The 25,851-nt window shown below is 44.5% G+C and overlaps 1 protein-coding gene across 1 annotated transcript; it reads right to left on the reverse strand.

The window, feature by feature from the left end:
* Nucleotides 1-446: 446 nt before the first annotated feature.
* Nucleotides 447-23,934, reverse strand: PLAAT5 (phospholipase A and acyltransferase 5). Its single transcript, XM_070782405.1, has 6 exons — nucleotides 23,668-23,934; nucleotides 22,380-22,473; nucleotides 20,821-20,929; nucleotides 6,161-6,269; nucleotides 3,349-3,611; nucleotides 447-2,807 (listed from the first exon to the last, which is right to left on the reverse strand). The coding sequence occupies exons 1-6, from the start codon at nucleotides 23,918-23,920 to the stop codon at nucleotides 2,715-2,717; spliced, it is 921 nt and encodes a 306-aa protein (XP_070638506.1). The 5' UTR covers nucleotides 23,921-23,934; the 3' UTR covers nucleotides 447-2,714.
* Between the last annotated feature and the right edge of the window lie 1,917 nt (nucleotides 23,935-25,851).

A 25,851-nucleotide genomic window follows, 5' to 3' on the forward strand; every position in this document is an offset into this window, starting at 1 on the left:
CCACTATCACTCCGGGGGTCCCCTCCATTTCTCCGCTCAGGCTCTGGCCTGCTGTCCCAGTGGTGGGGGTTCATTCCCATTGTGCCAGTTTGCACGTCTGACTGGCACAGTTCCCCTCCTATCTCCCAATGCCTGGCCAGCAAAACCAGATTCCTTTGTTGTCACAGTAATCTATGCACAGGTTATTCAGGGTTTCCCAAAGTCCGTCTCTCCTCTGTCATTAAGCAAAACATCTGGGTTGTGCCTAGGAGCTGCCAGCCCATGAGTCGCTTAGAATGGGTCTCCCCACCATTAACAACACAGCACATTGGTGTTCTCTGCTCCACGTGATAGGCCAAGCGAACCAATGCCACCACCATCCCCACTTGCCCACGCGTGCCAAAGCAAAAAAGAACAGACACTAAAAAAAAAAAAAAAAAAAAACCACAAACCTATAGTTAACATCTCAGAAATATTTGCATTCATATGGCTTTCCCTTGGGATCTCCTCTCCAATTGTGGGTATGTGTTTTATATCTACAAGACTAAACAGGCTCACCCAAGTGCTTTCCAGGTGGTACTAGTGGTAAGCAATCCACCTGCCAAGGCAGGAGACGCTAGAGATGCAGGTTCAATCTCTGGGTTGGGAAGATGCCTGGAGAAGGAAATGGCAACCCACTCCAGTATTCTTGCCTGGAGAACCCCATGGACAGAAGAGCCTAGCAAGCTATAGTCAAATGGGGTTGCAAAGAGTTGGACACAACGGAGTGCTCACACACACACACACACACACACACACTCACACGGGGGTCCCATTCAAAGTAGAGTTCTTTTTACCTTAGAATGCAGCAACTGCTACAAGTTTTTAATGACACTTTAAGAAACTCTCCCCTCCTCATCTGCAAAGTGTGAAGAGTGCCTCCTAGAGCTCACGACTTTATGGACAGCTTGGAAGCAGGGGGAGCCCACTGTCCAGTAGGTGGTCTCCAACCCATGCTCCACTGTGTCTTGCATCCCTCCAACCATCTCAGAACTACTCACTTCCATCCCAGACCACCACTCCTGGGTTCAGACAAAGGTGGGCAGAGCCAGGGCTTGACACAGGGCAGACATTCCAACATGCTTGTTGGGTGAACTGAGTGAACATAAGCCCTGAAGATACTTCTGAGGGTCTCCGCCCCATCTAGTACAAACCAGAAAGGACCCAGGGAAGTGTCTTTCTGTTCCGAACATAAGCAAGAAATAGATAAGTGCCTTATTTCAAAGTTACTAAATACATCCTGGCGCGAGAGAGTTGTTTGTTAATCAAACAACACCCTGTTCCCTTGATTAATGATTAATATGGTCTGTGAGTTCAAAGTGACCTTCAGAGCAAAAGGTTTACTAATCTATCACTGAGTTCATTCAAAGCTAAAATTTATACACTATAACCCTGGCACTTGGGTTCTCCTCTAAAGGAAGTCTCCAACCTCGACCTATCATGAATAGAGAGACTGAAGGGAGGGATACTGGGAACTCCGGTGATGTCGGGGAGTAGGGAGGAGGAGATGGCAGCAGGGGCAACGACTTTATCCTAGTTGTGATTCACAGAGATGGGGGCGAGCTCCACTCACCAGCACCTGAAACTGTTGTGCAAAGAGAGAGAGGCCCTTCACGCAGGGCAGAGGGGAATCAATCAAAGACACACATCCAGACTCCAAAATCTAGGAGACAGGAGGAGTCAGTCAAGCTTGGGTGGCTAAGAACAGAGCAGGGGAAACTGAATGGTTTCACCACAGGTCTATTTCTTCCAAACGGGAGAAAGACTCACAGAAGATCCTAACGGACCTGATCTGAGATGCTCTGGGGGCTCCATCCCCCTCTTCCAAACTCTCATGCTTCCTAGGCATTTTGAGTCCTTCTCTGGCTTTCTGGGGTGGCTTCAACTCTCTGCTAGCACTGACAATCTCCAGCCATCATTTTAGCTTTACTGTCATGGCCACATTCTTCAAAGCACAAAAATCACTCCTTTCTCTCCCTCATTCACACCAAAGTCCATTGATTAAATTATTTTAAATATTCCTCTGAAACTGGTGAAGATGGAAATTTCTAAATTTTCTAGTGCTTATGAGGCAGAAAATGCAAGATAACTGGTCTCGTCAATTAAACTTAACATTGGGACACTTTTTAGACAATAAAGAATAAAGCTGATGTATAATTTTAAAAGAAAATATTTCTTGGGAAACCTGCTTCTGGATGAAGGCACAGTTGGCCCTGAGCAGTGAGGTTTACAGGTTTCCTTAAAGGCTTCCTCCCCTGAACCACTCTGGGAGGGGTCTGAAAAGGGCAGTAAAGAGAACTTCTGAAAAGAGTTCTTTGCTCCTGGGAACATTCAGCAGATCTTCCAGGATGTTAAAAAGCATCACAGACTAGGTTCATCCTAAGAAGTAAGTAAGGCCCCTTTCCTATTAAAACAAAAAAGTTAAGATGAAGTATGTGAAAAGCTTAGCACAGTGCCTGGTGCCTAATAGATACATAACAAATATTAGGTTCTTCCCACCCTGAGAGTCCAGGGGCCTATGAGCACATATATTGGATGTATTTCTGGAGGGGCAATTGGGTACATTCTAGATTCTTCCAGAAGCTCACAATTTTCTTACAAGGGGCCAGGGAAAGAGGAAGGCAGGGGAGGGAAGGAGGCCTGGGTTCTCTTTGCCAGCTCGGCCACTCTTCCTCTGCCTGGGGTTTTCAGCACCTTCAGGCTGTCTCTGGTTTGGGTCTTATGCTGTCCACCACGGCTGAGAGCACCGCCCCTGCCGCCTTTGCTCCCTCCATCAGCACGTGCTCCACCTGCAAAGGAGACCAGCTCACAGGACCCTCGGTGAGGCTCCTAGGACCCCGCCCTGCCCCACCCCTACCTCACCACTCTCTTCAGGAACTGGCCTGCCTAGGAGGAAGCATCCCAAAGATGCTAGAGCCACGAGAGACCTGGACAAGCCAGGATTGCCTGAGATGGACATCAGAGGCAGGGGGAGCCCTTTCCTCCAGGAGGCAACCTGGGCTCCTAGTTCTCTTCCTCTCCCAGAGCCATTCAGCCCAGGATCTGCCTACAGTCAGAAGGGCACAGCCACTGAGTCCCTTATTCTACATACAGGGAGTCTGAGAGGTGGGGAGGGGAGCTCCCTTGGACACAGTCACACAGGGATCAGTTTCAAACAGACCTGGGCTTAGGTCTCCTGAATGCCCGGTCCAGGCTCCTTGGGAGGACCTCCTATCACCCCCTTGCTCCCTGGCATCTTCTTTTTTGCTCGTGAGACAGGAGACCCCTCACACCAGGGCCCACCGAGCCTGGAGCACTAGAGCAAGGACTCCCAAGAGTGGAATGCCACACCTGCTGGCTCCTGGGCACGCCGTATCTCAGGTCATTGACAAAGTGCTCGCAGTTCCCCTCGATCAGGCTGTACTGCACAATCTTATTGATCATCTTTTTTGTCCGCTGGATGATCTTGTCCACAGGCAGGGGCAGGTACGTCCCATCCAGCTTGTTGTTGACCTTCCAGGAGCAGCCATGCAGCACATCCTCCAGATGACTGTATTTCACCACCGCCCGGTTGCTGAAGACAGAAGTGATGCTGCCAGCCTCAAAGTCCTCACCTGGCGGCCAAAGACAAGCCAAAGTTGGGAGCTGTAAGGGGCCATGGTACAGAGCCACCGGCTCACTCCAGGGGCTGGGTGAATGGCTTCTTTTAGGGCCCCAGTTTCACTGTCTCTAAAAGGCACAACAGAATGCAGAGTTGGGCTAAATGAAATGCAAAGGGCCAGCTTCCCCAAGAAAACTTCTGTCCTGTTTTCTGCACTCCCCACTTTCAGCCCTCACAGAAATCTTTCTCACCAAGCTCTGGAAACACCTTATGGTGTGGTCCCAGATTCCATTCTGTGTACTGATTCGACCAAGTCCTAGGACTGGAATCTTGCTTTCCTTACCAGAACCAGGGTGACAAGCACCCTTACATGTAAGAGTCGTTGACTCCTGGGGGAAGGATTATGGCTTCCTGCCAGGCCTCCCCCTGCTGCCCCTGCAGGGGTGCAGGTGAAGCCAAGAGGCCACGCAGACAGGACTCTAGGTGGGACCCATTCCAACTAGCTTCCACCCAAAGCCATTCTCCCTTTCTCTCCACTCAAGTATTAGGATTCTCCTTGAGGGTTTATTTAAAATCAGGGTTCCACAGCTTTGAAAAAAGAAACATTTGAAGCTGCTGTATTATCATACTCAGTCCTTAGAGGAGAGCCTCAGAGAGGGTCAGAAACCTGCTCAAGGCCAGGTAAGTGGCAATTTAATACAGGACTGTTTTCCTGCTACAACCATATGGGTATGCAAACATGGGAACCCTCCCCCGCTGTAAGTTGTGTGAGTGCAAGAAATGTCCCATTTCCTTTGCGAAGCATTTGAAGTCTATCTGCTGATTTCACAAAAGCTGGCAGTAGGCAATTCAGTTTTAGGCAACAAAGATGGCAGAATTCATTTTTAGAGGAAGATCTGATGGGGAGGGTAGGGACATAACTGTTAATTTATCCTATAACAACTCTGGTTATACCAGAAGAAGTTTCCTGGATTTAGCCTGGAAAGGAGAGGGGAGATGAATGCGATGTGAAATAATTTTTCATTTTTCACATAGGCATCCAGACAGGAAGTGGGACAGGCAGTCAGATGAGTGGGGAAGCAAAGCAGAAGAGAGGGACTCTACTTTACAGAAAGGTCCCAGCCAGGTGAGAGGCTGAGGCAACCGAAGGGGACAGGACACGGGCAGGAGAGCCATGACCAAGGTGTTCAGTTCAGTTCAGTCGCTCAGTCATGTCCGACTCTTTGCGACCCCATGGACTGCAGCATGCCAGAGCTCCCTGTCCATCCCAACTCCCAGAGTCCACTCAAACTCATGTCCATCGAGGCGGTGTGATCAAGGTGTGGCCACAGGCATTTGGTATCAGTGCCCTTTTGTAATCTCAACTTGAACAGGCAGTACTTGCACAGGAGGCAAAATTCCAGAGGCGTCCAAGATTACACAGTACAGCCCCATGCCTCTCCATCTTCCAGCTCCCCCAGGTTCCATCTCCTGAGGATACCATGTGACCAGCGGTTCTAGATGTCCAGTTTTAAGCTGTTTCACATTCCATGCTGTTATCTTCTACTATCACCACTTCCACCCGCATCAAACCTCAACTAAAGTTTAATTAGTCACCTGTTTAATCTCAGCCCTGTGCTCATGCTGAAGTGAAAGGAGAACAGTGTCCACACTGAGGGTGAAGCCACCTGGGATGGGTTGGAAAAGCAGGGAGACCCGGTGAGGGTGGAGCTGCCAAAGGTAACCAGGAAGCCGGAAATAGCATTTGGGGACAACAGGAAGCAAGTGGGCAATCAGAATGTATAAACATCTGCACCCCTCCCAGGGAATCCTCAGAAATAGAGGAAGATCTTGAACCAAGTTGTGTTCAAGATGGACTGGAAGCCCCCAGGCTTACCTGTCCATGAAATTTTTCAGGCAAGAATACTGGAGTGGGGTGCTATTTCCATCTCTGAGGGATCTTCCTAACCCAGGGATCAAACCTGTATCTCCTGCTTGGCATACAGGTTCTTTACTATTGAGCCACCTGACATTTCTATTTTAAAAGAAAGGGTGGTCTAGGCGGTCAGGGAACTGAGGGATGTTCTTCACACTTGCATCTGTCTTAGGGCTGGTCACTCAGTGGTTTTTGATGGACAGAGACCAAGCTCAATCACACAGTAAATTAAGGTCCAGTCATGCTTCTGGTGTTTTATTGCTGAAGTAAGGTAGCAGCTGAGGGACACAATAATTAACTGTCCCTTTTATGCTGCTAACTTCAATATCAATATTTCAATAGAGCAGTGGTCCCCAACCTTTTGGCACCAGGGACCATTCTCATGGAAGACAATTTTTCCATGGGTCAGGACAGGATGGTTTCGGGATGATTCAAGCACATTAAATTTACTGTGCACTTTATTTCTGTTATTATCACATTGTGACAATTTGGAAATGTGAGCGATGGGGAGCCACTGCAAATACAGATGAAGCTTCACTCACTGGCCTGCCACTCACCTCCTACCGTACTGCCCAGTTCCTAACAGGCCAAGGACCTGAACTGGTCCATGACCCAGGGGATCACTGCAATAGAGTATCCACTCTTACTTGGGGGAGCCAGGTGAACCACACAGTCATCTTCCACATAGATGGCCCAGTGCTCATAGCCAATCCGAAAAATCTCAATCAGGTCTCCAGGTCTGGGTTTTGGTTTATCCTATGACGGAAAAACAAAATAAAATGAGACTTCATGTGCCCAAGGAACTCCAGAGATCCTGTTTGGGGAGCAGCTACAACTCAGTGTGAAGACACTGCCTTTCATCACATTTCAGAAACCCAGGCTGCAAAAGGATCTCTCCACACGAATGACTGAAGGACCCACCCATTCCTGCCACCACCCTCATTATTAAAGCCACAGAAGCTGACAGTGCCAGCTCCAAATGCACAGCTCCACATGCACATACGCCCTTCAGTAAGTGATGGAACTCCTGTACACTTTCTCCTTGACGCTGTTCAGTTCAGTTTAGTCGCTCAGTCGTGTCCAACTCTTTGCGACCCCATGAATTGCAGCATGCCAGGTTTCCCTGTCCATCACCAACTCCCAGAGTTCACTCAAACTCATGTCCATCGAGTCAGTGATGCCATCCAGCCATCTCATCCTCTGTCATCCCTTTCTCCTCCTGCCCCCAATCCCTCCCACCATCAGGGTCTTTTCCAGTGAGTCAACTCTTCGCCTGAGGGGGCCAACGTACTGGAGTTTCAGCTTCAGCACCAGTCCTTCCAATGAACACCCAGGACTGATCTCCTTTACAATGGATTGGTTGGATCTCCTTGCAGTCCAAGGGACTCTCAAGAGTCTTCTCCAACACCACAGTTCAAAAGCAACAATTCTTTGGCGCTCAGCTTTCTTCACAGTCCAACTCTCACATCCATACATGACTACTGGAAAAACCATAGCCTTGACTAGATGGACCTTTGTTGACAAAGTAATGTCTCTGCTTTTTAATATGCTATCTAGGTTGGTCATAACTTCCCTTCCAAGGAGTAAGTGTCTTTTAATTTCATGGCTGCAATCACCATCTGCAGTGATTTTGGAGCCTAAAAATTTAAAGTCTGACACTGTTTCCACTGTTTGCCCATCTATTTCCCATGAAGTGATGGGACCAGATGCCATGATCTTAGTTTTCTGAATATTGAGCCTTAAGTCAACTTTTTCACTCTCCTCTTTCACTTTCATCAAGAGGCTTTTTAGTTCCTCTTCACAATCTGCCATAACAGTGGTGTCATCTGCATATCTGAGGTTACTGATATTTCTCCCGGAAATCTTGATTCCAGCTTGTGCTTTTTCCAGCCCAGAGTTTCTCATGATGCAATCTGCATATAAGTTAAATAAGCAGGGTGACAATATACAGCCTTGACAATATACTCCTTTTCCTATTTGGAATCAGTCTGTTGTTTCATGTCCAGTTCTAACTGTTGCTTCCTGACCTGCATATAAGTTTCTCAAGAGGCAGGTCAGGTGGTGTGGTATTCCCATCTCTTTCAGAACTTTCCACAGTTCATTGTGATCCACACAGTCCAATGCTTTGGCATAGTCAATAAAGCAGAAGTAGATGTTTTTCTGGAACTTTCTTGCTTTTTCAGTGATCCAGCGGATGCTGGCAATTTGATCTTTGATTCCTCTGCCTTTTCTAAAACCAGCTTGAACATCAGGAAGTTTGCGGTTCACGTATTGCTGAAGCCTGGCTTGGAGAATTTTGAGCATTGCTTTACTAGCGTGTGAGATGAGTGCAATTGTGCAGTAGTTTGAGCATTCTTTGACATTGCCTTTCCTTGGGATTGGAATGAAAACTGACCTTTTTCAGTCTTGCGCCCACTGCTGAGTTTTCCAAATTTGCTGGCATATTGAGTGCAGCACTTTCACAGCATCATCTTTTAGGATTTGAAATAGCTCAACTGGGATTCCATCACCTCCACTAGCTTTGTTCGTAGTGATGCTTTCTAAGGCCCACTTGACTTCACATTCCAGGATGTCTGGCTCTAGGTGAGTGATCACACCAACGTGATTATCTGGGTCGTGAAGATCTTTTTTGTACAGTTTTTCTGTGTATTCTTGCCACCTCTTCTTCATATCTTCTGCTTCTGTTAGGTCCATACCATTTCTGTCCTTTATCGAGCCCATCTTTGCATGAAATGTTCCCTTGGTATCTCTAATTTTCTTGAAGAGATCTCTAGTCTTTCCCATTCTGTTGTTTCCCTCTATTTCTTTGCATTGATCACTGAGGAAGGCTTTCTTATCTCTCCTTGCTATTCTTTGGAACTCTGCATTCAGATGCTTATATCTTTCCTTTTCTCCTTTGCTTTTCACTTCTCTTTTCACAGCTATTTGTAAGGCCTCTTCAGACAGCCATTTGGCTTTTTTGCATTTCTTTTTATTGGGGATGGTCTTGATCCCTGTCTCCTGTACAATGTCATGAACCTCAGTCCATAGTTCATCAGGCATTCTGTCTATCAGATCTAGTCCCTTAAACCTAGTTCTCACTTCCACTGTATAATCATAAGGGATTTGATTTAGGTCATACCTGAATGGTCTAGTGGTTTTCCCTACTTTCTTCAATTTAAGTCTGAATTTGACAATAACGAGTTCATGATCAGAGCCACAGTCAGCTCCCGGTCTTGTTTTTACTGATGGTATAGAGCTTCTCCATCTTTGGCTACAGAGAATATAATCAATCTGATTTCAGTGTTGACCATCTGGTAATGTCCATGTGTAGAGTCTTCTCTTGCATTGTTGGAAGAGGGTTTGTGCTATGACCAGTGTGTTCTCTTGGCAAAACTCTATTAGCCTTTGCCCTGCTTCATTCTGTACTCCAAGGCCAAATTTGCCTGTTACTCCAGATGTTTCTTGACTTCCTACTTTTGCATTCCAGTCTCCTATAATGAAAAGGACATCTTTTTTGGATGTTAGTTCTAAAAGGTCTTGTAGGTCTTCATAGAACCTTTCAACTTCAGCTTCTTCAGCATTACTGGTTGGGGCATAGGCTTGGATTACCATGATATTGAATGGTTTGCCTTGGAAACAAACAGAGACCATTCTGTCATTTTTGAGATTGCATCCAAGTACTGCATTTCGGACTCTTTTGTTGACCATGATGGCTACTCCATTTCTCCTAAAGGACTCCTGCCCGCAGTAGTAGATATAATGGTCATCTGAGTTAAATTCACCCATTCCAGTCCATTTTAGTTTGCTGATTCCTAGAATGTCGACGTTCACTCTTGCTATCTCCTGTTTGACCACTTCCAATTTGCCTTGATTCATGGACCTGACATTCCAGGTTCCTATGCAATATTGCTCTTTACAGCATCAGACCTTGCTTCTATCACCAGTCACATCCACAGCTATGTATTGTTTTTGCTTTGGCTCCATCCCTTCATTCTTTCTGGAGTTATTTCTCCACTGATCTCCAGTAGCATACTGGGCACTTACCAACCTGGGGAGTTCCTCTTTCAGTATCCTATCATTTTGCCTTTTCATATTGTTCATGGGGTTCTCAAGGCAAGAATACTGAAGTGGTTTGCCATTCTGTTCTCCAGTGGACCACATTCTGTCAGACCTCTCCACCATGACCCATCCGTCCTGAGTTAGGGTGAGCATCATGCAAACTTTTTCAATAGAGGGCTCTAGAGAGACATTGCAAGAAGAAGGGGATCTCCTGCAGGTTCTGGCTTTGTTACACCAAACTCTTAATTCTTGGGATAAATCTCACTTAGTAATGATGTATAATCCTTGGCATCACTGACTCAATGTACATGAGTTTGGGTGAACTCTGGGAGTTGGTGATGGACAGGGAGGCCTGGTGTGCTGCGATTCATGGGGTCACAAAGAGTCGGACATGACTGAGTGGCTGAACTGAACTGAACTGAAATTCAGTTTGCTAATATTTTGTGGAGGACTTTTACATCTATATTCATAAGGTCTGTAATTCTTTTCTTTGCCTAATTTTAATATCAGGGTACTTTATTATTGGGTAACACTGACCTCAGAATGATTTGGGAAGCTTTCCCTCCTCTATTTTTTAGAGTTTATGAGGGATTGGCAACTTTTCTTTTTTAGAGATATAGTAGAATTCTCAAGTCAAGCCATCTGGTCCTGAGTTTTTCCTTGTGAAAAGATCTTTTATTTACAAATTCAATTTATTTGTTGTAGGTCTGTTCAGATTTTCAAATTATTCCTGAGCCAGTTTTGTAATCTGTGTCTTTCTAGGAGTTTGTTCATTTCATGTATGTTTTCTAATTTATTAGTATAAAGTTGTCCATAGTATTCCTTTACTATCCTTTTAATTTCTGCAAGATTGGTAACAAGCTCCCTCTTTCAGTGTTGATTTTGGTAATTTGAGTTTTCTCTCTTTTTCTCTTGGTCAATGAATGTAGCAAAAGTTTTGCCCATTTTGTTTATCATCTCAGAGAAACAACATATGGCTTCCTTCTACTTGCTTTGAGTTTAGCTTGCTTTCTTTTTTCCAGTTTATCAAGGTAAGAACTTGGATTCTTGATTTGAAATCTCTCTTCTTTTTTAATATAGGCATTTATAGATTATATAAAGCACTGCTTTAACTACATATAAAATTTGATGTGTTGCTTTCATTTTTATTCAACTGAAAATATCTTCTAATTTGTATATTTTTATTTCACCCATGGATTATTTAGAAGTATGTTTTTTAGTTTCCAAATACATATTTCCCAAATTTCATTGTTATTGATTTCTAGTTTAATTTCATGTGAACAAAGAAATATTTTGTATGATTTCAATCCCTTTAAATTTGCTGAGACTTGCTTTATGGCCTAGAATATGATCTATCTTGGGGAATATTCAAGTCTGCTTAAGAAGAATATGTGTTCTATTTTTGAGTAGACTACTCTGTAAAAGTCAGTTAAGTTGATTAATATCATTGTTCAAATCTTCTATATGCTCACTGATTTTCTGTCCAGTTTTTCTATCCAATATTGAGAGTAGAGTATTTAAGTCCTCGACTATTATTTCTGAATTGCCTATTTCTCTCTTCAATTCTGTCAGCTTTTCTTCCTGAATTCGGGGCTTATATTGTTAATACGTGTTTACAATTGTTATATCTTTCTGATGAATTAGCCTTTTATCATCAAAACTGTTCCTCTCCTTAATAAAATTCCTTCTCTTAAAAGTCTATTTTTTTTTAAATATTAGTATAACCACTCCAGCTGTGATTCTGCTTGCATCTTTCTACATCCAACCTATTTATGATCTTAAATCTAAAGAGTGCCTCCTGGGAATTCCCTGGTGGTCCACTGGTTAGGACTCAGCACTTTCACTGCCATGACCCAGGTTTAATTCCTGATCAGGGAACTAAGATCCTGTAAGCCATGCAGCCAAAATAATAAATAAATAGCTTGTCTCTTGTAGGTGGCCTGTAACTGGATCTTGTATTGGCAAGTCAGATGATCCTTTTTTGGACTGTTTGAGTCACAAACCGCTGTGAAACTGTGGATTCAAATTCCCATCTGGAGTCCTTGATCTAATACAAGCTCCATGACTTTAAAATTAGTTAGAATAAAAGCTAAAATATATATATATTTATATTCCTTTACAATAATAACCTATGTAATTACCTTTACTGGTGCTTTGTATTTCTTCATGTAGATTAGTTACTGTCTGGTGTGACTTCCTTTCAGCCTGAAGAACTTTCTTTGCTACTCCCTTTCAGGCAAGTCCTCTAGCAACACTTTCTTCCAGTCTTCACTTATCTGAGACTTCACTTTATTCCACCTTCATTTTTGAAAGATAGTTTACCAGACATAGGATTTCTGGTTGACAGCTTTTTTTTTTTTTTCCTTTTGTCACTTTTCATACCCCATCCCACTGCTTTCTGGCCTCCATCATTTCTGACCAAAAAAACAGCTATCAGTTTTTTTTTTTTTTTTTAACTTTACAATATTGTATTGGTTTTGCCATATATCAACATGAATCCGCTACAGGTATAAAATTGTGGTTCCTTTGTACGTGAGTCTTTTCTCTCTCTCTCTCGCTCTCTCTCTCTCTCTCTCTCTCTCTCTCTCTCTCGGCTTTCAAGATGTTTCAACTGTTTTGATTCTGATTCCCCCAAAGCTGGTGGTTGCTGCTATTTGTTTGTTTGTTTAAAGGGCTGCCTGGGTTAATTCTGCAATGTCTGTTTCCCTCACAGTATTCAACCCTGGTGTATCTGCTCCAGTTTTGTTTTGTTTTCTTGCTTTTATTTTTAAGCCTGACGTGGGCAGTGACTGGTCAGAGGCTGACACACCTCTTGGGCCAATAAGGCATCACTTTTGTCCTATGGAGCTTGGTGTGGTTTGGAGAATTCATTCAAGGTTTTAAAGTTGAAAAGTCTGTGAGCTGTCATTTAATACTTTCTGCATTCACAAGGCCTCATGCTCCTCCAGGAATGGAAGGACAGGCCCCTCCAGTGTTTCCTGAATGTGTGTGCAGCCTATGCACCCCTTCCAGACCAGTACCTTTTCTAGGCCCTCTTTAACTGTCTCAGTACCTGCATTTCTGTATTAAATTTCTGGCTGGTCTGTTAATCTATCGCTTGTCCCAACAAATACTGCAACCTCAAACTAGCTGCAATTTTGGCCTTCCATGATGTCTGTCACTTAGGTAACTATTGTTTTCAACAACATCCATCCCTGGGCATGGAATTTTCCACATTCTGCTTCAAATAAAGTTTCCCTCTGTGGCCACTGCCAGTCCTCCTGGCATGTCCCACCCACTTTCCCACCACAGAGCTGGGGAAGGTAGGGGATGGAGGGCATACTAAGACACTACAGATCTCCATTGTTCTGAGATTCCAGGGTTAGACTTTCTTGATTTAATGCGTATCAATTTACTGTATGCTTTTGGTCAAATTCCAGAATTTTCTTTATTTATTGGTTGTGCTGGGTCTTTGTTGCTTCACAGGTTTTTCTCTAGTTGCAGCAAGCAGGGGCCACTCCTCCTTGTGGTGTGCAGGCTTCTTATTGTGGTGGCTTCTCTCGTTGCTGAGCATGGGCTCTAGGGAGGGTGGCTTCAGTAGTTGCTGTTCCCAGGCTCTGGAGCACAGGCTCAATAGTTGCAGCACACGGGCTTAGTTGCTCCACAGCATGTGGGATCCTCCTGGACCAGGGATTGAGCATGCGTCTCCTGCATTGGCAGGCAGGTTCTTTACTACTGGGCCACCAGGGAAGCCCCAGAGTGTTTAAATCATTGTATTTGACAGTTTCATCCAGCTTTATTTTTGCTATTTGGGGAGATTTTCTGAGATCCTCAGCCATTTCAGAAGTCCTGACCACTTGAGGGAATGAATTTTTATGGGCACAAAGCATACCACTGACTCAGCAATACTACATGGAAGAAATTGTGGCCAAGAAAGATGAAGTGCTTGCCAAAGTCCTTTGCAAGTCAGCTGGCAGAGCTAGGACCAAAACCAGGCTTCTACCCCCTGGCAAAACTAACTCCTGCCTGAAAGAGAAAGTACAATAGCAACTTAGTTCCCACTAGAGGGCGCCCCAAACCAGCCTTCCCATGTGGACCCTGAAATCGCTATCCTTGCTGAATTTTCCTGGAATAACTGCCATTAGGGAGACAGAACAATTTATTCTGATGTTAGTCTAAGCCAGAAAAAAAAAATGAAAATAAATCCAAATGCTGGCCATCAAGGATGTTTAACAAGCTTGGTACAAGAAACAGAAAGTTTCAGCACTGAGGGAAGTGGATTTTAGAATTGTAACCTACCTGCAACATTGCCACTGGATAAGGGTTGTTGCTGTTCAGTTGCTAATTCATGTCTGACTCTTTGCCACCCCATGGACTGCAGCACTCCAGGCTTACCTGTCCTTTACTATTTCCCTGAGTTTGCTCAAACTCATGTCCATTGAATTAGTGACGCCATTCAACTAATTCATCCTCTGTCATCCCCTTCATCTCCTGCCCTCAGTCTTCCCCAGGATCAGCACCTTGTCCCCAGCATCAGATGGCCAAAGGATTATATCAGATGGCCAAAGGATTGTAGTTTCAGCTTCAGCACCAGTCCTTCCAGTGAATAATCAAGGTTGAATATTCTGAATGAATTGACTGGTTTGATTTCCTTGCAGTCCAAGGGACTCTCAAGAGTCTTCTCCAGCACCACAATTCAAAAGCATCAATTCTTTGGCACTCAGCCTTCTTTACGGTTCAACTCTCATATCCATCCATGACTACTGGAAAAACTATAGCTTTGACTATACAGACCTTTGTTGGCAAAATGATGTCTCTGCTTCTTAATATGCTGTCTAGGTTTGTCATAGCTTTTCTTCCAAGGAGCAAGTGTCTTTTAATTTCATGGCTTTAGTCACTGTCCACAGTGATTTTGGAGCCCAAGAAAATTAAATCTGTCACTGTTTCCACATTTTCCCCATCTATTTGCCAGGAAGTGATGGGACTGTATGCCATAATCTTTGGTTTTTTGAATGTTGAGTTTTAACAGGGGTAGGAACGTGAAAACTTGAACGGAACTTACAACAGACTTAATAGTCACCTAGAGTCACCTGCTTAATAGTCATCTGCTCTCTTGCTGAAGTTTCTCCCACTATAAACTGATTGTACTGAGCTTTGGGTCTCAACTTTGGTTGCACATGGAAATCCCCTGCAGCGCTCTTAAAAATTAAGACTAATCTGGAGTATGGCCTGAGAACCAGAGTTTTAAGAGCTCCTTGGGTGATTCTAATGGCAGCCAAGGTTGTAGCCATACTGGAAGCTTTTCCAGTCTCATCCTTCCTTTATCCTTGACTTTACCTGGTCCCCAGCACTTCATGAACCTTAGGGAACCAGTCTATATTCTCCAGGTTGACCTCCAGTCCCAGCTGGTGCTCCAGTCTTCAAATCCAGATTAAGCTTTCTCTGCCCTTTTACTCTCTTTGAAATAAGATGTCACTTCAAAATCTTCCATCCATCTTGTTATTTATTTCCCTTTCACAGGCTGGCAGCCCAGCCCTGGCTCTTCTCCCAGAGATAGGCACCTGTTTAGAAAAACCAGTCTTTCATAAGGCCCCTAGATGATAAAAGTTTCTGAAAGTCTTATAACTCTGAGGGGTGATACAAGGAAGTGGGTGGAGGGCTTATTCCTGCCTACAGCAGAGGGGAGGGTTCCCTGAGGCAGGCCATTATGTATGGACAGTATCTTTTTAGTGACCAAAAGCAATGGGAAACACAAGGTAAAGTCAAAGGAACAGATTCAATATGGAGTCAAAATTGGCTCTTCCCTGTAACAATCTGTACACACGTGTTCATAAGAAGCTTTATTTGCAATAGCCAAACACTAGAAACAACCCAAATGCCCATCAATGGTGAGTGAATGAACAAATAGTGGTCTATCCATACAATGAATTACTACTTAGTAATAAAAAGAAATAAACTATTGATAACATGCAGCAACATAGATATAACTTGGAATAATTATATGAAATTATGTGAAAGGAGAGAGACACAAAAAAGCACATACAATATGATTCCATTTATGCAAGCCTCTAGAAAATGCAGACTAACACATAGCAACAGAAAGCACATCAGTTGTTGTATGGGGATGTGAGTGGAAGAGGGAGGGGTTTACAGAGGGGGACAAAGAAAGCTGTGGGAGTGATGCAGATGTGTGTGCCCCCACCAGGAATTGTACCTGCAGCCTTAGCAGTGAAAGCAGAGTCCTATCCATTGGCCTGCCAGGGAATTCCTGGTTATTCGTTATCTTGATGGTGGTGATGGTTTCATGGCTGAATACACACGTCAAATTATACCCAATTGTATACTCTGAATATATGCAGTTTATGGTATGTTGGTTATACCTCAATAACTGCTCAATAAACAGATCCATAAAGCTGTTTATAAACAATTTAAAAGGCATCATTTCAGTTCAGTCGCTCAGTCGGTCCAACTCTTTGTGACCCCATGAATCGCAGCACGCCAGGCCTCCCTGTCCATCACCAACTCCCAAAGTTCACCCAAACTCATGTGCATCAAGTTGGTGATGCCATCCAGCCATCTCATCCTCTGTCATCCCTTTCTCCTCCTGCCCCCAATCCCTCCCACCATCAGGGTCTTTTCCAATGAGTCAACTCTTCACATGAGGTGGCCAAAGTATTGGAGTTTCAGGCTCAGCATCAGTCCTTCCAATGAACATCCAGGACTGATCTCCTCTAGGATAGACTGGTTGGATCTCTTTGCAGTCCAAGGGACTCTCAAGAGTCCTCTCCAACACCACAGTTCAAAAGCATCAGTTCTTCGGCGCTCAGCTTTCTTCACAGTCCAACTCTCACATCCATACATGACCACTGTAAAAACCATAGCCTTGACTAGATGGACCTTTGTTGGCAAAGTAATATCTCTGCTTTTTAATATGCTATCTAGGTTGGTCATAACTTTCTTTCCAAAGAGTAAGTGTCTTTTAATTTCATGGCTGCAATCACCATCTGCAGTGATTTTGGAGCCTTAAAAAATAAAGTCTGACACTGTTTCCACTGTTTCCCCATCTATTTCCCATGAAGTGATGGGACCAAATGCCATGATCTTAGTTTTCTGAATGCTGAGCTTTAAGCCAACTTTTTTTTTACTTTTGTTTTTTATTGATTTTAATTGAGGGATATTTGGTTTATGGTATTGTGTTGGTTTCTGCCATACATCAGCATGAGTCACAGGTATACATATACCCTCCCCCCCCCCCCCCCGCTCTTGAACATCCCTCCCACCTCCCACCCCATTCAATTTTACTTTTTTTTTTTTTTGGTATTGGTTTTGCCATATATCAACTTTTTCACTCCCCTCTTTCACTTTCATCAAGAGGCTCTTTAGTTCTTCTTCACTTTCTGCCATCAGGGTGGTGTCATCTGCATATCTGAGGTTATTGATATTTCTCCCGGCAATCCTGATTCCAGCTTGTGTTTCTTCCAGCCCAGCATTTCTCATGATGTACTCTGCATATAAGTTAAATAAGCACGGTGACAATATACAGCCTTGACGCACTCCTGTCCCGATTTGGAACCAGTCTGTTGTTCCATGTCCAGTTCTAACTGTTGCTTCCTGGTTTCTCAACATCTAATCACATGGACCACAGTCTAACTCAATGAAATACTAAACCATGTAGGGCCACCCAAGACAGACAGGTCACGGTGGAGAGTTCTGACAAAACATGGTCCACTGGAGAAGGGAATGGCAAACCACTTCAGTTTTCTTGCCTTGAGAACCCCAAGAACAGTATGAAAAGCTAAAAATATAGGACACTGAAAGATGAACTCCCCAGGTCAGTAGGTGCCCAATATACTACTGGATATCAGTGGAGCAATAACTCCAGAAAGAATGAAGAGATGGAGCTAAAGCAAAAACAACACCCAGTTGTGGATGTGACTGGTGATAGAAGCAAGGTCTGATGCTGTAAAGAGCAATATTGCAGAGGAACCTGGAATATTAGGTCCATGAATCAAGGCACATTGGAAGTGGTCAAACAGGAGATGGCAAGAGTGACCATCAACATTTTAGGAATCAGAGAACTAAAATGGACTGGAATGGGTGAATTTAGCTCACACGACCTATCTACTACTGTGGGCAGGAATCCCTTAGAAGAATTGAAGTAGCCATCATAGTCAACAAAAGAGTCCAAAATGCATTACTTGGATACAATCTCAAAAACGACAGAATGACCTCTGTTCATTTCCAAGGCAAACCATTCAATATCATCTTAATCTAAGTCTATGCCCCAACCAGTAACACTGAAGAAGCTGAAGTTGAATGGTTCTATGAAGACCTACAAGACCTGTTAGAACTAAAACCCAAAAAAGGGCATCTTTTTGAATGTCCTTTTCATTACAGGGGACTAGAATGTCCCCTATAAGATGTCCTTTTCATTATAGGGGACTAGAATGCAAAAGTAGGAAGTCAAGAAACACCTGGAGTAATGGGCAAAATTGGCCCTGGAGTACGGAATGAAGCAGGGCAAAGGCAGGAGAACGCACTGGACATAGCAAACACCCTCTTCCAACAACACAAGAGAAGACTCTACACATGGACATCACCAGATGGTCAACACCAAAATCAAATTGATTATATTCTTTGCAGCCAAAGATGGAGAAGGTCTATACAGTCGGTAAAAACAGGAGCTGACTGTGGCTCAGATCATGAACTCCTTATTGCCAAATTCAGACTTAAATTGAAGAAAATAGGGAAAACCACTAGACCATTCAGGTATGACCTAAATCAAATCCCTTATGATTGCATTGGAGAAGGAAATGGCAACCCACTCCAGTGTTCTTGCCTGGAGAATCCCAGGGACGGCGGAGCCTGGTGGGCTGCCATCTATGGGGTCGCACAGAGTCAGACACGACTGAAGTGACTTAGCAGCAGCAGCAGCAGCAGCATGATTATACACTGGAAGTGAGAAATACATTTAAGGGACTAGATATGATGGACAGAGTGCCTGATGAACTATGGATGCTGGTTTATGACATTGTACAGGAGACAGGGATCAAGGCCATCCCCAAGAAATAGAAATGCAAAAAAACAAAATGGCTGTCTGAGGAGGCCTTATAAATAGCTGTGAAAAGAAGGGAAGCAAAAAGCAAAGGAGAAAAGGAAAGATATACTCATTTGAATGCAGAGTTCCAAAGAATAGCAAGGAGAGATAAGAAAGCCTTCCTCAGTGATCAATGCAAAGAAATAGAGGAAAACAACAGAATGGGAAAGACTAGAGATCTCTTCAAGAAAATTATAGATACCAAGGGAACATTTTATGCAAAGATGGGCTCAATAAAGGACACAAATGGAATGAACCTAACAGAAGCAGAAGATATTAAGAAGAGGTGGCAAGAATACACAGAAGAACTATATAAAAAAGATCTTCATGACCCAGATAACTACAATGGTGTGATCACTCACATAGAGCCAGACATCTGGAATGTGAAGTCAAGTGGGCCATAGGAAGCATCACTACGAACAAAGCTAGTGGAGGTGATGGAATTCCAGTTGAGTTATTTCAAATCCTAAAAGATGATGCTGTGAAAGTGCTGCACTTGATGTGCTAACAAATTTGGAAAACTCAGCAGTGGCCACAGGACTGGAAAATGTCAGTTTTTATTTCAATCCCAAAGAAAGGTAATGCCAAAGAATGCTTAAACTACCAGACAATTGCACTCATCTCACACTCTAGTAAAGTAATGCTCAAAATTCTCCAAGCCAGGCTTCACAATACGTGAACCGTGAACTTCCAGATGTTCAAGTTCGATTTAGAAAAGGCAGAGGAACCAAAGATCAAATTGCCAACATCTCCTGGATCGTTGAAAAAGCAAGAGAGTTCCAGAAAAACATCTACTTCTGCTTTATTGACCAGCCAAAGCCTTTGACTGTGTGGATCACAATAAACTGTGGAAAGTTCTGATAGAGATGGGAATACCAGACCACCTGACCTGCCTCTTGAGAAATCTGTATGTAGGTCAGGAAGCAACCGTTAGAACTGGACATGGAACAACAGACTGGTTCCAAACAGGAAAAGGAGTACGTCAGGCTGTATATTGTCACCCTGCTTATTTAACTTATACGCAGAGTACATCATGAGAAACTCTGGGCTGGAAGAAGCACAAGCTGGAATCAAGGTTGCCGGGAGAAAGTTCAATAACCTCAGATATGCAGATGACACCACCCTGATGGCAGAAAGTGAAGAAGAACTAAAGAACCTCTTGATGAAAGTGAAAGAGGAGAGTGAAAAAAGTTGATATATGGCAAAACCAATACAAAAAAAAAAGTAAAATTGAATGGGGTGGAAGGTGGGAGGGATGTTCAAGAGCGGGGGGGGAGGGTATATGTATACCTGTGACTCATGCTGATGTATGGCAGAAACCAACACAATACCATAAACCAAATATCCCTCAATTAAAATCAATAAAAAACAAAAGTAAAAAAAAAGTTGGCTTAAAGCTCAGCATTCAGAAAACTAAGATCATGGCATTTGGTCCCATCACTTCATGGGAAATAGATGGGGAAACAGTGGCTGACTTTATCTTTTTGAGCTCCAAAATCACTGCAGATGGTGATTGCAGCCATAAAGTTAAAAGACGCTTGCTCCTTGGAAGAAAAATTATGACCAACCTAGACAGCATATCAAAAAGCAGAGACATTACTTTGCCAACACAGGTTCGTCTAGTCAAGGCTATGGTGTTTTTTAGTCATGTATAATGTGAGAGTTGGACTATAAAGAAAGCTGAGTGTTGAAGAATTGATGCTTTTGAACTGTGGTGTTGGAGAAGACTCTTGCAAGTCCCTTGGACTGAAAGGAGATGCAACCAGCCCATCCTAAAGGATATCAGTCCTGAGTGTTCATTGGAAGGACTGATGTTGAACCTGAAACTGCAATACTTTGGCCACCTGATGCGAAGAGCTGACTCATTTGAAAAGACCCTGATGCTGGGAAACATTGAAGGGGGGAGAAGAAGGGGATGACAGAGGATGCAATGACTGGATGGCATCACCGAATAAATGGACATGAGTTTGGGTGAACTCCGGGAGTTGGTGATGGACTGGCGTGCTGCAGTCCGTGAGGTTGCAAAGAATTGGACACGACTGAGAAACTGAACTGAACTAAGCTGAAAGCATCCTTAATCAGTGTGCAGTTCAACCTGCCATGGTATAAATCAAGTAAAATACAGTATAATGTAGAGAAGTCTCCAGGAATTAAAGATATGCCTCATCTGAGAATTCCCACAGTACCCACCTCCGCTGCTTGCTTCATTAACCTGCCCGCAGTCCCAGGCTTCGGGGTTGAATTCTGCTCTGCTCTCTTCTGGTTGGGTGTGGACTCCAGGCTGACTACGGGCTTCTCCCTAAATGAATTTTGTGATCGTATAGTTAACAGAAAAACCACTACTTCACAACTATTGGAAATTCTGTATTACTTTAGAGTTACAATTTTAAGGTATCTTTCAGTTTTGAGATTCTAGGAAACATTTTGCCTATGAAATTTGTTTCTGTGATGCCATTCTGTCCTGCAAAATAATGGCTGTTTTCTGCTTTTCAGACAATTGTTTAAAATGCTAATGACAGCAATGAGTAGCTTTCAGGGGTGTTTTCCTCCCTCTAATAATCTTTTTTTGATGTTTTTAAATATCTAGACATAGCTTTTTTTTTTTTAACTTTACAATATTGTATTGGTTTTGCCATATATCAACATGCATCCACCACAGGTATACACGTGTTCCCTATCCTGAACCCTCCTCCCTCCCCATACCATTCCACATAGCTTTTTTAAAATAGTACACAATGCCTTCTAAGGAAATTCAACAAGCCTCTCCTCATCCCTTGCCCTCCCAGTCCTCCAGGCCAGAAGGGCCCCTCAACTGTTGGACTGTTTCTTCCAATAATTAGCTCCATATTTCTGAGAAAGCCTGTTGACAGCACTGTAACTGCCAGTAATGTGATAGAAATCAGTATATTTTGTCCCTTGAAGCAAAATGTTACAGGAGAGGACTGAAACTAAAGGCAAGGATATGATTTTGGGGTAGAAAAATAGAGTGAAATATATGGGGCCACAAAGACCTGAGTTTGAATCCTGGCTCTCATATTTGCTGTGCAACCTTGAGCTAGTAAACTAGTCTGTCTGAACCTCGGTTTGACTGTCTATAAACTAGAGATGCTAATATTGGTCTCACAGAGTTATCAAGAGGGTTAAATGGAAAAGCATATGTATACATCTGGCTTCTCTGGTGGCTCAAACGGTAAAGAGTCTGCCTGCAATGTAGGAGACCCAGGTTTGATCACTGGGTTCAGAATGACCACCCCCAAAATGGCTTTTTCCTGACCATCCCCAAATTTTAACTCTTCTCCAAAGGTATAGTGTATGGGAGTGATAGGGAGGAGGTGGGGCATACTCCCCATTTTCAGTATTGTTCTTCTCCAAACTTTCAGCTCTCAGAATCTTAAACAGAGACAAATGTCATGTTTCTCAAGAAAGTCAACTGTAGAAACTGGAAGATGGTTGAATCATTCATTAGTTACTGAGACCAGCGGGCAATATTGCAAGCATTCTTGGGAAGCAGTTCAGTTCTCAGGGGTCTGCAGAATGGCTAGAAACTACGACAAGGTGGCCTCTGGCCTGGCCTGCAGGTTCCAGGACTGCCCTCCCGCTGTTATCACCAGGAGCACACCAGGCTCCGTTGCTGGCAGCCTGGTTCATGCAGACACCAGCTAAGGATTTGTATTACAGAACTGTTATCAAAGTCAGTTCTTGAAAACCACCCAAAGACCCAGTCCTTCCACACAAAGAAAGAATCTTACCCCTGCTGGACACTGCTTCTGCCCTGTTCTATCGTGCCCTGCTGTGGCTTCTTGGGCAAAAGCTGGTCCAACGCCTGAGATCCCACAGATTCTTCTAATTCAAAGGAAAAAAAAATCATGTTACTGAATATTTAAACCACAACTGCCTTCTATGGGGAGTGTAATCCATGAAAGGAGGGTTGGAGTCAGGCCTTGACAGTGATGCAAAGGTGGGAGCTCTAGTCTAGCACTGAGCCCAGCTCCCAGCTCAGTTCAGTTCAGTCACTCAGTCGTGTGCAACTCTTTGCGACCCCATGAATCACAGCACGCCAGGCCTCCTTGTCCATCACCAACTCCCAGAGTTTACCCAAACTCATGTCCATCGAGTCAGTGATGCCATCCAGCCATCTCATCCTCTGTCATCCCTTTCTCCTCCTGCCCCCAATCCCTCCCACCATCAGGGTCTTTTCCAATGAGTCAACTCTTCACATGAGGTGGCCAAAGTATTGGAGTTTCAGGCTCAGCATCAGTCCTTCCAATGAACACCCAGGACTGATCTCCTTTAGGATGGACTGGTTGGATCTCCTTGCAGTCCAAGGGACTCTCAAGAGTCTTCTCCAACACCACAGTTCAAAAGCATCAATTCTTCGGCACTCAGCTTTCTTTATAGTTCAACTCTCACATCCATACATGACCACTGGAAAAACCATAGCCTTGACTAGAAATACCTTTGTTAGCCAAGTAATATCTCTGCTTTTCAATATGCTATCTAGGTTGGTCATAACTTTCCTTCCAAGGAGTAAGGATCTTTTAATTTCATGGCTGCAATCACCATCTGCAGTAATTTCGCAGCCCAAAAAAATAAAGTCTGACACTGTTTCCACTGTTTCCCCATCTATTTCCCATGAAGTGATGGGACCAGATGCCATTTTTAGCCCTCAATAAATTTTGGGATAAAGGGGGCTGTGGGACCATCCTGAAGAGGGTTCCTCCTCCAGGAAAGAGAGATTTTGGAAATCCTGGGTATGGAATTGGGGAGCGGTTGCCTCTATCCCAGATGGCAGAAGACTTGGGGTTAAACCCAATGGCAGAAGCTTCTGTGGGGCTGGAGCCGTTCTGAACTCTACCTGCCGGGCAGCAGCCGCGTCTGTTTACTTGGTAAATACTCGCGAAGGTCGCTGGATGCCTGGCCCGCTTTGATTAAATTAGTAGCCAACGACCATTCCTAACTATTCACTTATTTCCGTTAGCAAGCATCTCTAACAACGAACAAATATCTACGAGGAGAAGTGAAGGAAACCACGGTGACCTTTCTGAAGGTCCGAGGGCCTGCTGGGACCTGGAGAACGACCCCGGAAGGCTCCAGGCCCGGACGTGGCGGCTCGGTGGGGAGAAGCCCCACGCCCGCCGCGGCCTGACCGGGGCCGGGTTGGAAGTCCAGGAGCGGGCTGGGTGCCATTCGGCCCAGTACTCGCGGTTCTCAAGGCGGGCCTGACGCGGGACCGTGGGAACCTAGGGAGGCGGCGCCCGCCCTCGCCCCGGGCGGCGGGGCTCAGGCCCATCCCGCTGCTGCCGCCCCGCCGGTCCCCGGGCCTCGCAGGGGGCGACGCGCCGGGCTGGTTCCCAGACGGCGCGGGCCCGGTCGGCGGCGCGCGGGGAGGGCGGAGGGGAACGGAGCCGGCATGCGGGCGCGCAGCAAACGGCGGGGGCGCGCGGCCGGAGCGCGAGGGCGCGGTGAGCACGTGCCCGAACAGAGCGGGCACCGATCGCGAGCTTGGAGGCCCAAGAACCTGGGGGCAGAGGGATGTTGAGAGGAAAGGCCGGGAAAAGCAGCGTAGGCTATTGGTAGGATGGAAAGCAACAATCCTTTGCATAGGACTCAGAGGTGGAATCTGATGTGGTTGGAGAAGCTGAAGGTCAACGGTGCAGACAGAGGAGCAACAAATGGAGACAGGAGTTCAGGCCTGGTTGGACTTCCCTGATGGCTCAGATGGTAAAGCGTCTGTCTACAATGCGGAAGACCTGGGTTTGATCCCTGGGTAGGGAAGATTCCCTGGAGAAGGAAATGGCAACCCACTCTAGTACTCTTGCCTAGAAAATCCTATGGATGGAGGAGCCTGGTGCAGGCTACTGTCCATGGGGTCGCAAAGAGTCGGACACGACTGAGCGACTTCACTTTCACTTCAGGAGGTCTTGGAGAAGCATCTTCTTGTTTAGGAGTTAAAATCTTGGGAGATTCAGACTAGGTAGATGGACAGATAATCTTTTACATGCTTTTAATTAAATGATATACATATGTGTTATATATATATGTACATATATGTATACACACACAAAAATAATAATAGGAAACATGTAGTTTTGAAATGAGGATAAAGTTACTACCCATGAATGCACCATCCAGGGTTTCCCAGCTGGCACCAGTGGTTAAAGAATCTGCCTGCCAATCCAGGAGATGCAAGAGACACGGGTTCAGTCCCTGGATTGGGAAGATCCCCTGGAGTAGGAAATGGCAACCTTCTCCAGTATTCTTGCCTGGAAAATTCTACGGACAGAGGAGCCTGGTGGGCTACAGTCCACGGGGCTGCAGAGAGTCAGACACTGCTGAGCGACTAAGCAGCAGCCACAATACACCACCGTTGGTAAGAACGCTGCAACACAGCAATACCTAGCACAGATGCTCCTCCTGCCTGTATGATCTTCCCTTATCCTGTCTCCGGGCCTTCTCTTCACCCCCCGCCCCCCGCCCCAGAGGTTACCTCTCTCCTGTCTATCATGCTTTTGTTTTATAAAACATTGTTTAAATCTCTTCTTTGATTTCCTAACACGCTGTTTCATTTTGCTTATTTGAAGATCATAGTGCAATTTAATCACGCTGTATCATCTGCACTCTGCTTCTTTTAAAGTTGTCTCTATAATGCATTCACATTGCTATACAGATCTGTAATTTGCTTCCCTTGATGAAAAATATTCCATTTTGTGACTAGACCACAATTTATTGATCTGATGATGAAACTACTTGGGGTTTTTAATTTCTATTTGGATTTAGAAAAATATTGAAAACAACCCAAACTGTGTCCTGGTGTATGCATGCAAGAGAATCTACAGGATTTAATAGCTAGCAAGATATGAAAATATTCAACTTTACAGTAGAACACTAAAACATCTTCCCAATTGGTGGTACCAGTTTCACTTCCACCAGCAGTGGGTAAGAATTCTTGTTGATTTACATCTTTGCCAACAACTTCCCTGGTGGCTCAGACGGTAAAGCGTCTGTCTACAATGCGGGACACCCGGGTTCAATCCCTGGGTTGGGAAGATCCCCTGGAGAAGGAAATGGCAATCCACTCCAGTACTATTGCCTGGAAAATTCCATGGACAGAGGAGCCTGGTAGGCTACAGTCCATGGGGTCGCAAAGAGTCGGACTCGACTGAGCGACTTCACTTTCACTTTAAGTACTATCTTAATTTTTCCAGGTGAGCAGATATAAAA

This window comes from Bos indicus, chromosome 29 (assembly GCF_029378745.1).
Source record: "Bos indicus isolate NIAB-ARS_2022 breed Sahiwal x Tharparkar chromosome 29, NIAB-ARS_B.indTharparkar_mat_pri_1.0, whole genome shotgun sequence".
Classification (NCBI taxonomy): Eukaryota; Metazoa; Chordata; class Mammalia; order Artiodactyla; family Bovidae; genus Bos; species Bos indicus.

Coding starts and splice junctions, on each gene's coding strand:
- PLAAT5 (XM_070782405.1), bottom strand. CDS start 23,920: ATGGGCCTGAGCCCCGCCGCCCGGGGCGAGGGCGGGCGCCGCCTCCCT. Junction 3,612..6,160: donor GGTTCACCTGGCTCCCCCAA/GTAAGAGTGGAT, acceptor TTTGGCCGCCAG/GTGAGGACTTTGAGGCTGGC. Junction 2,808..3,348: donor GCGTGCCCAGGAGCCAGCAG/GTGTGGCATTCC, acceptor TCTCCTTTGCAG/GTGGAGCACGTGCTGATGGA.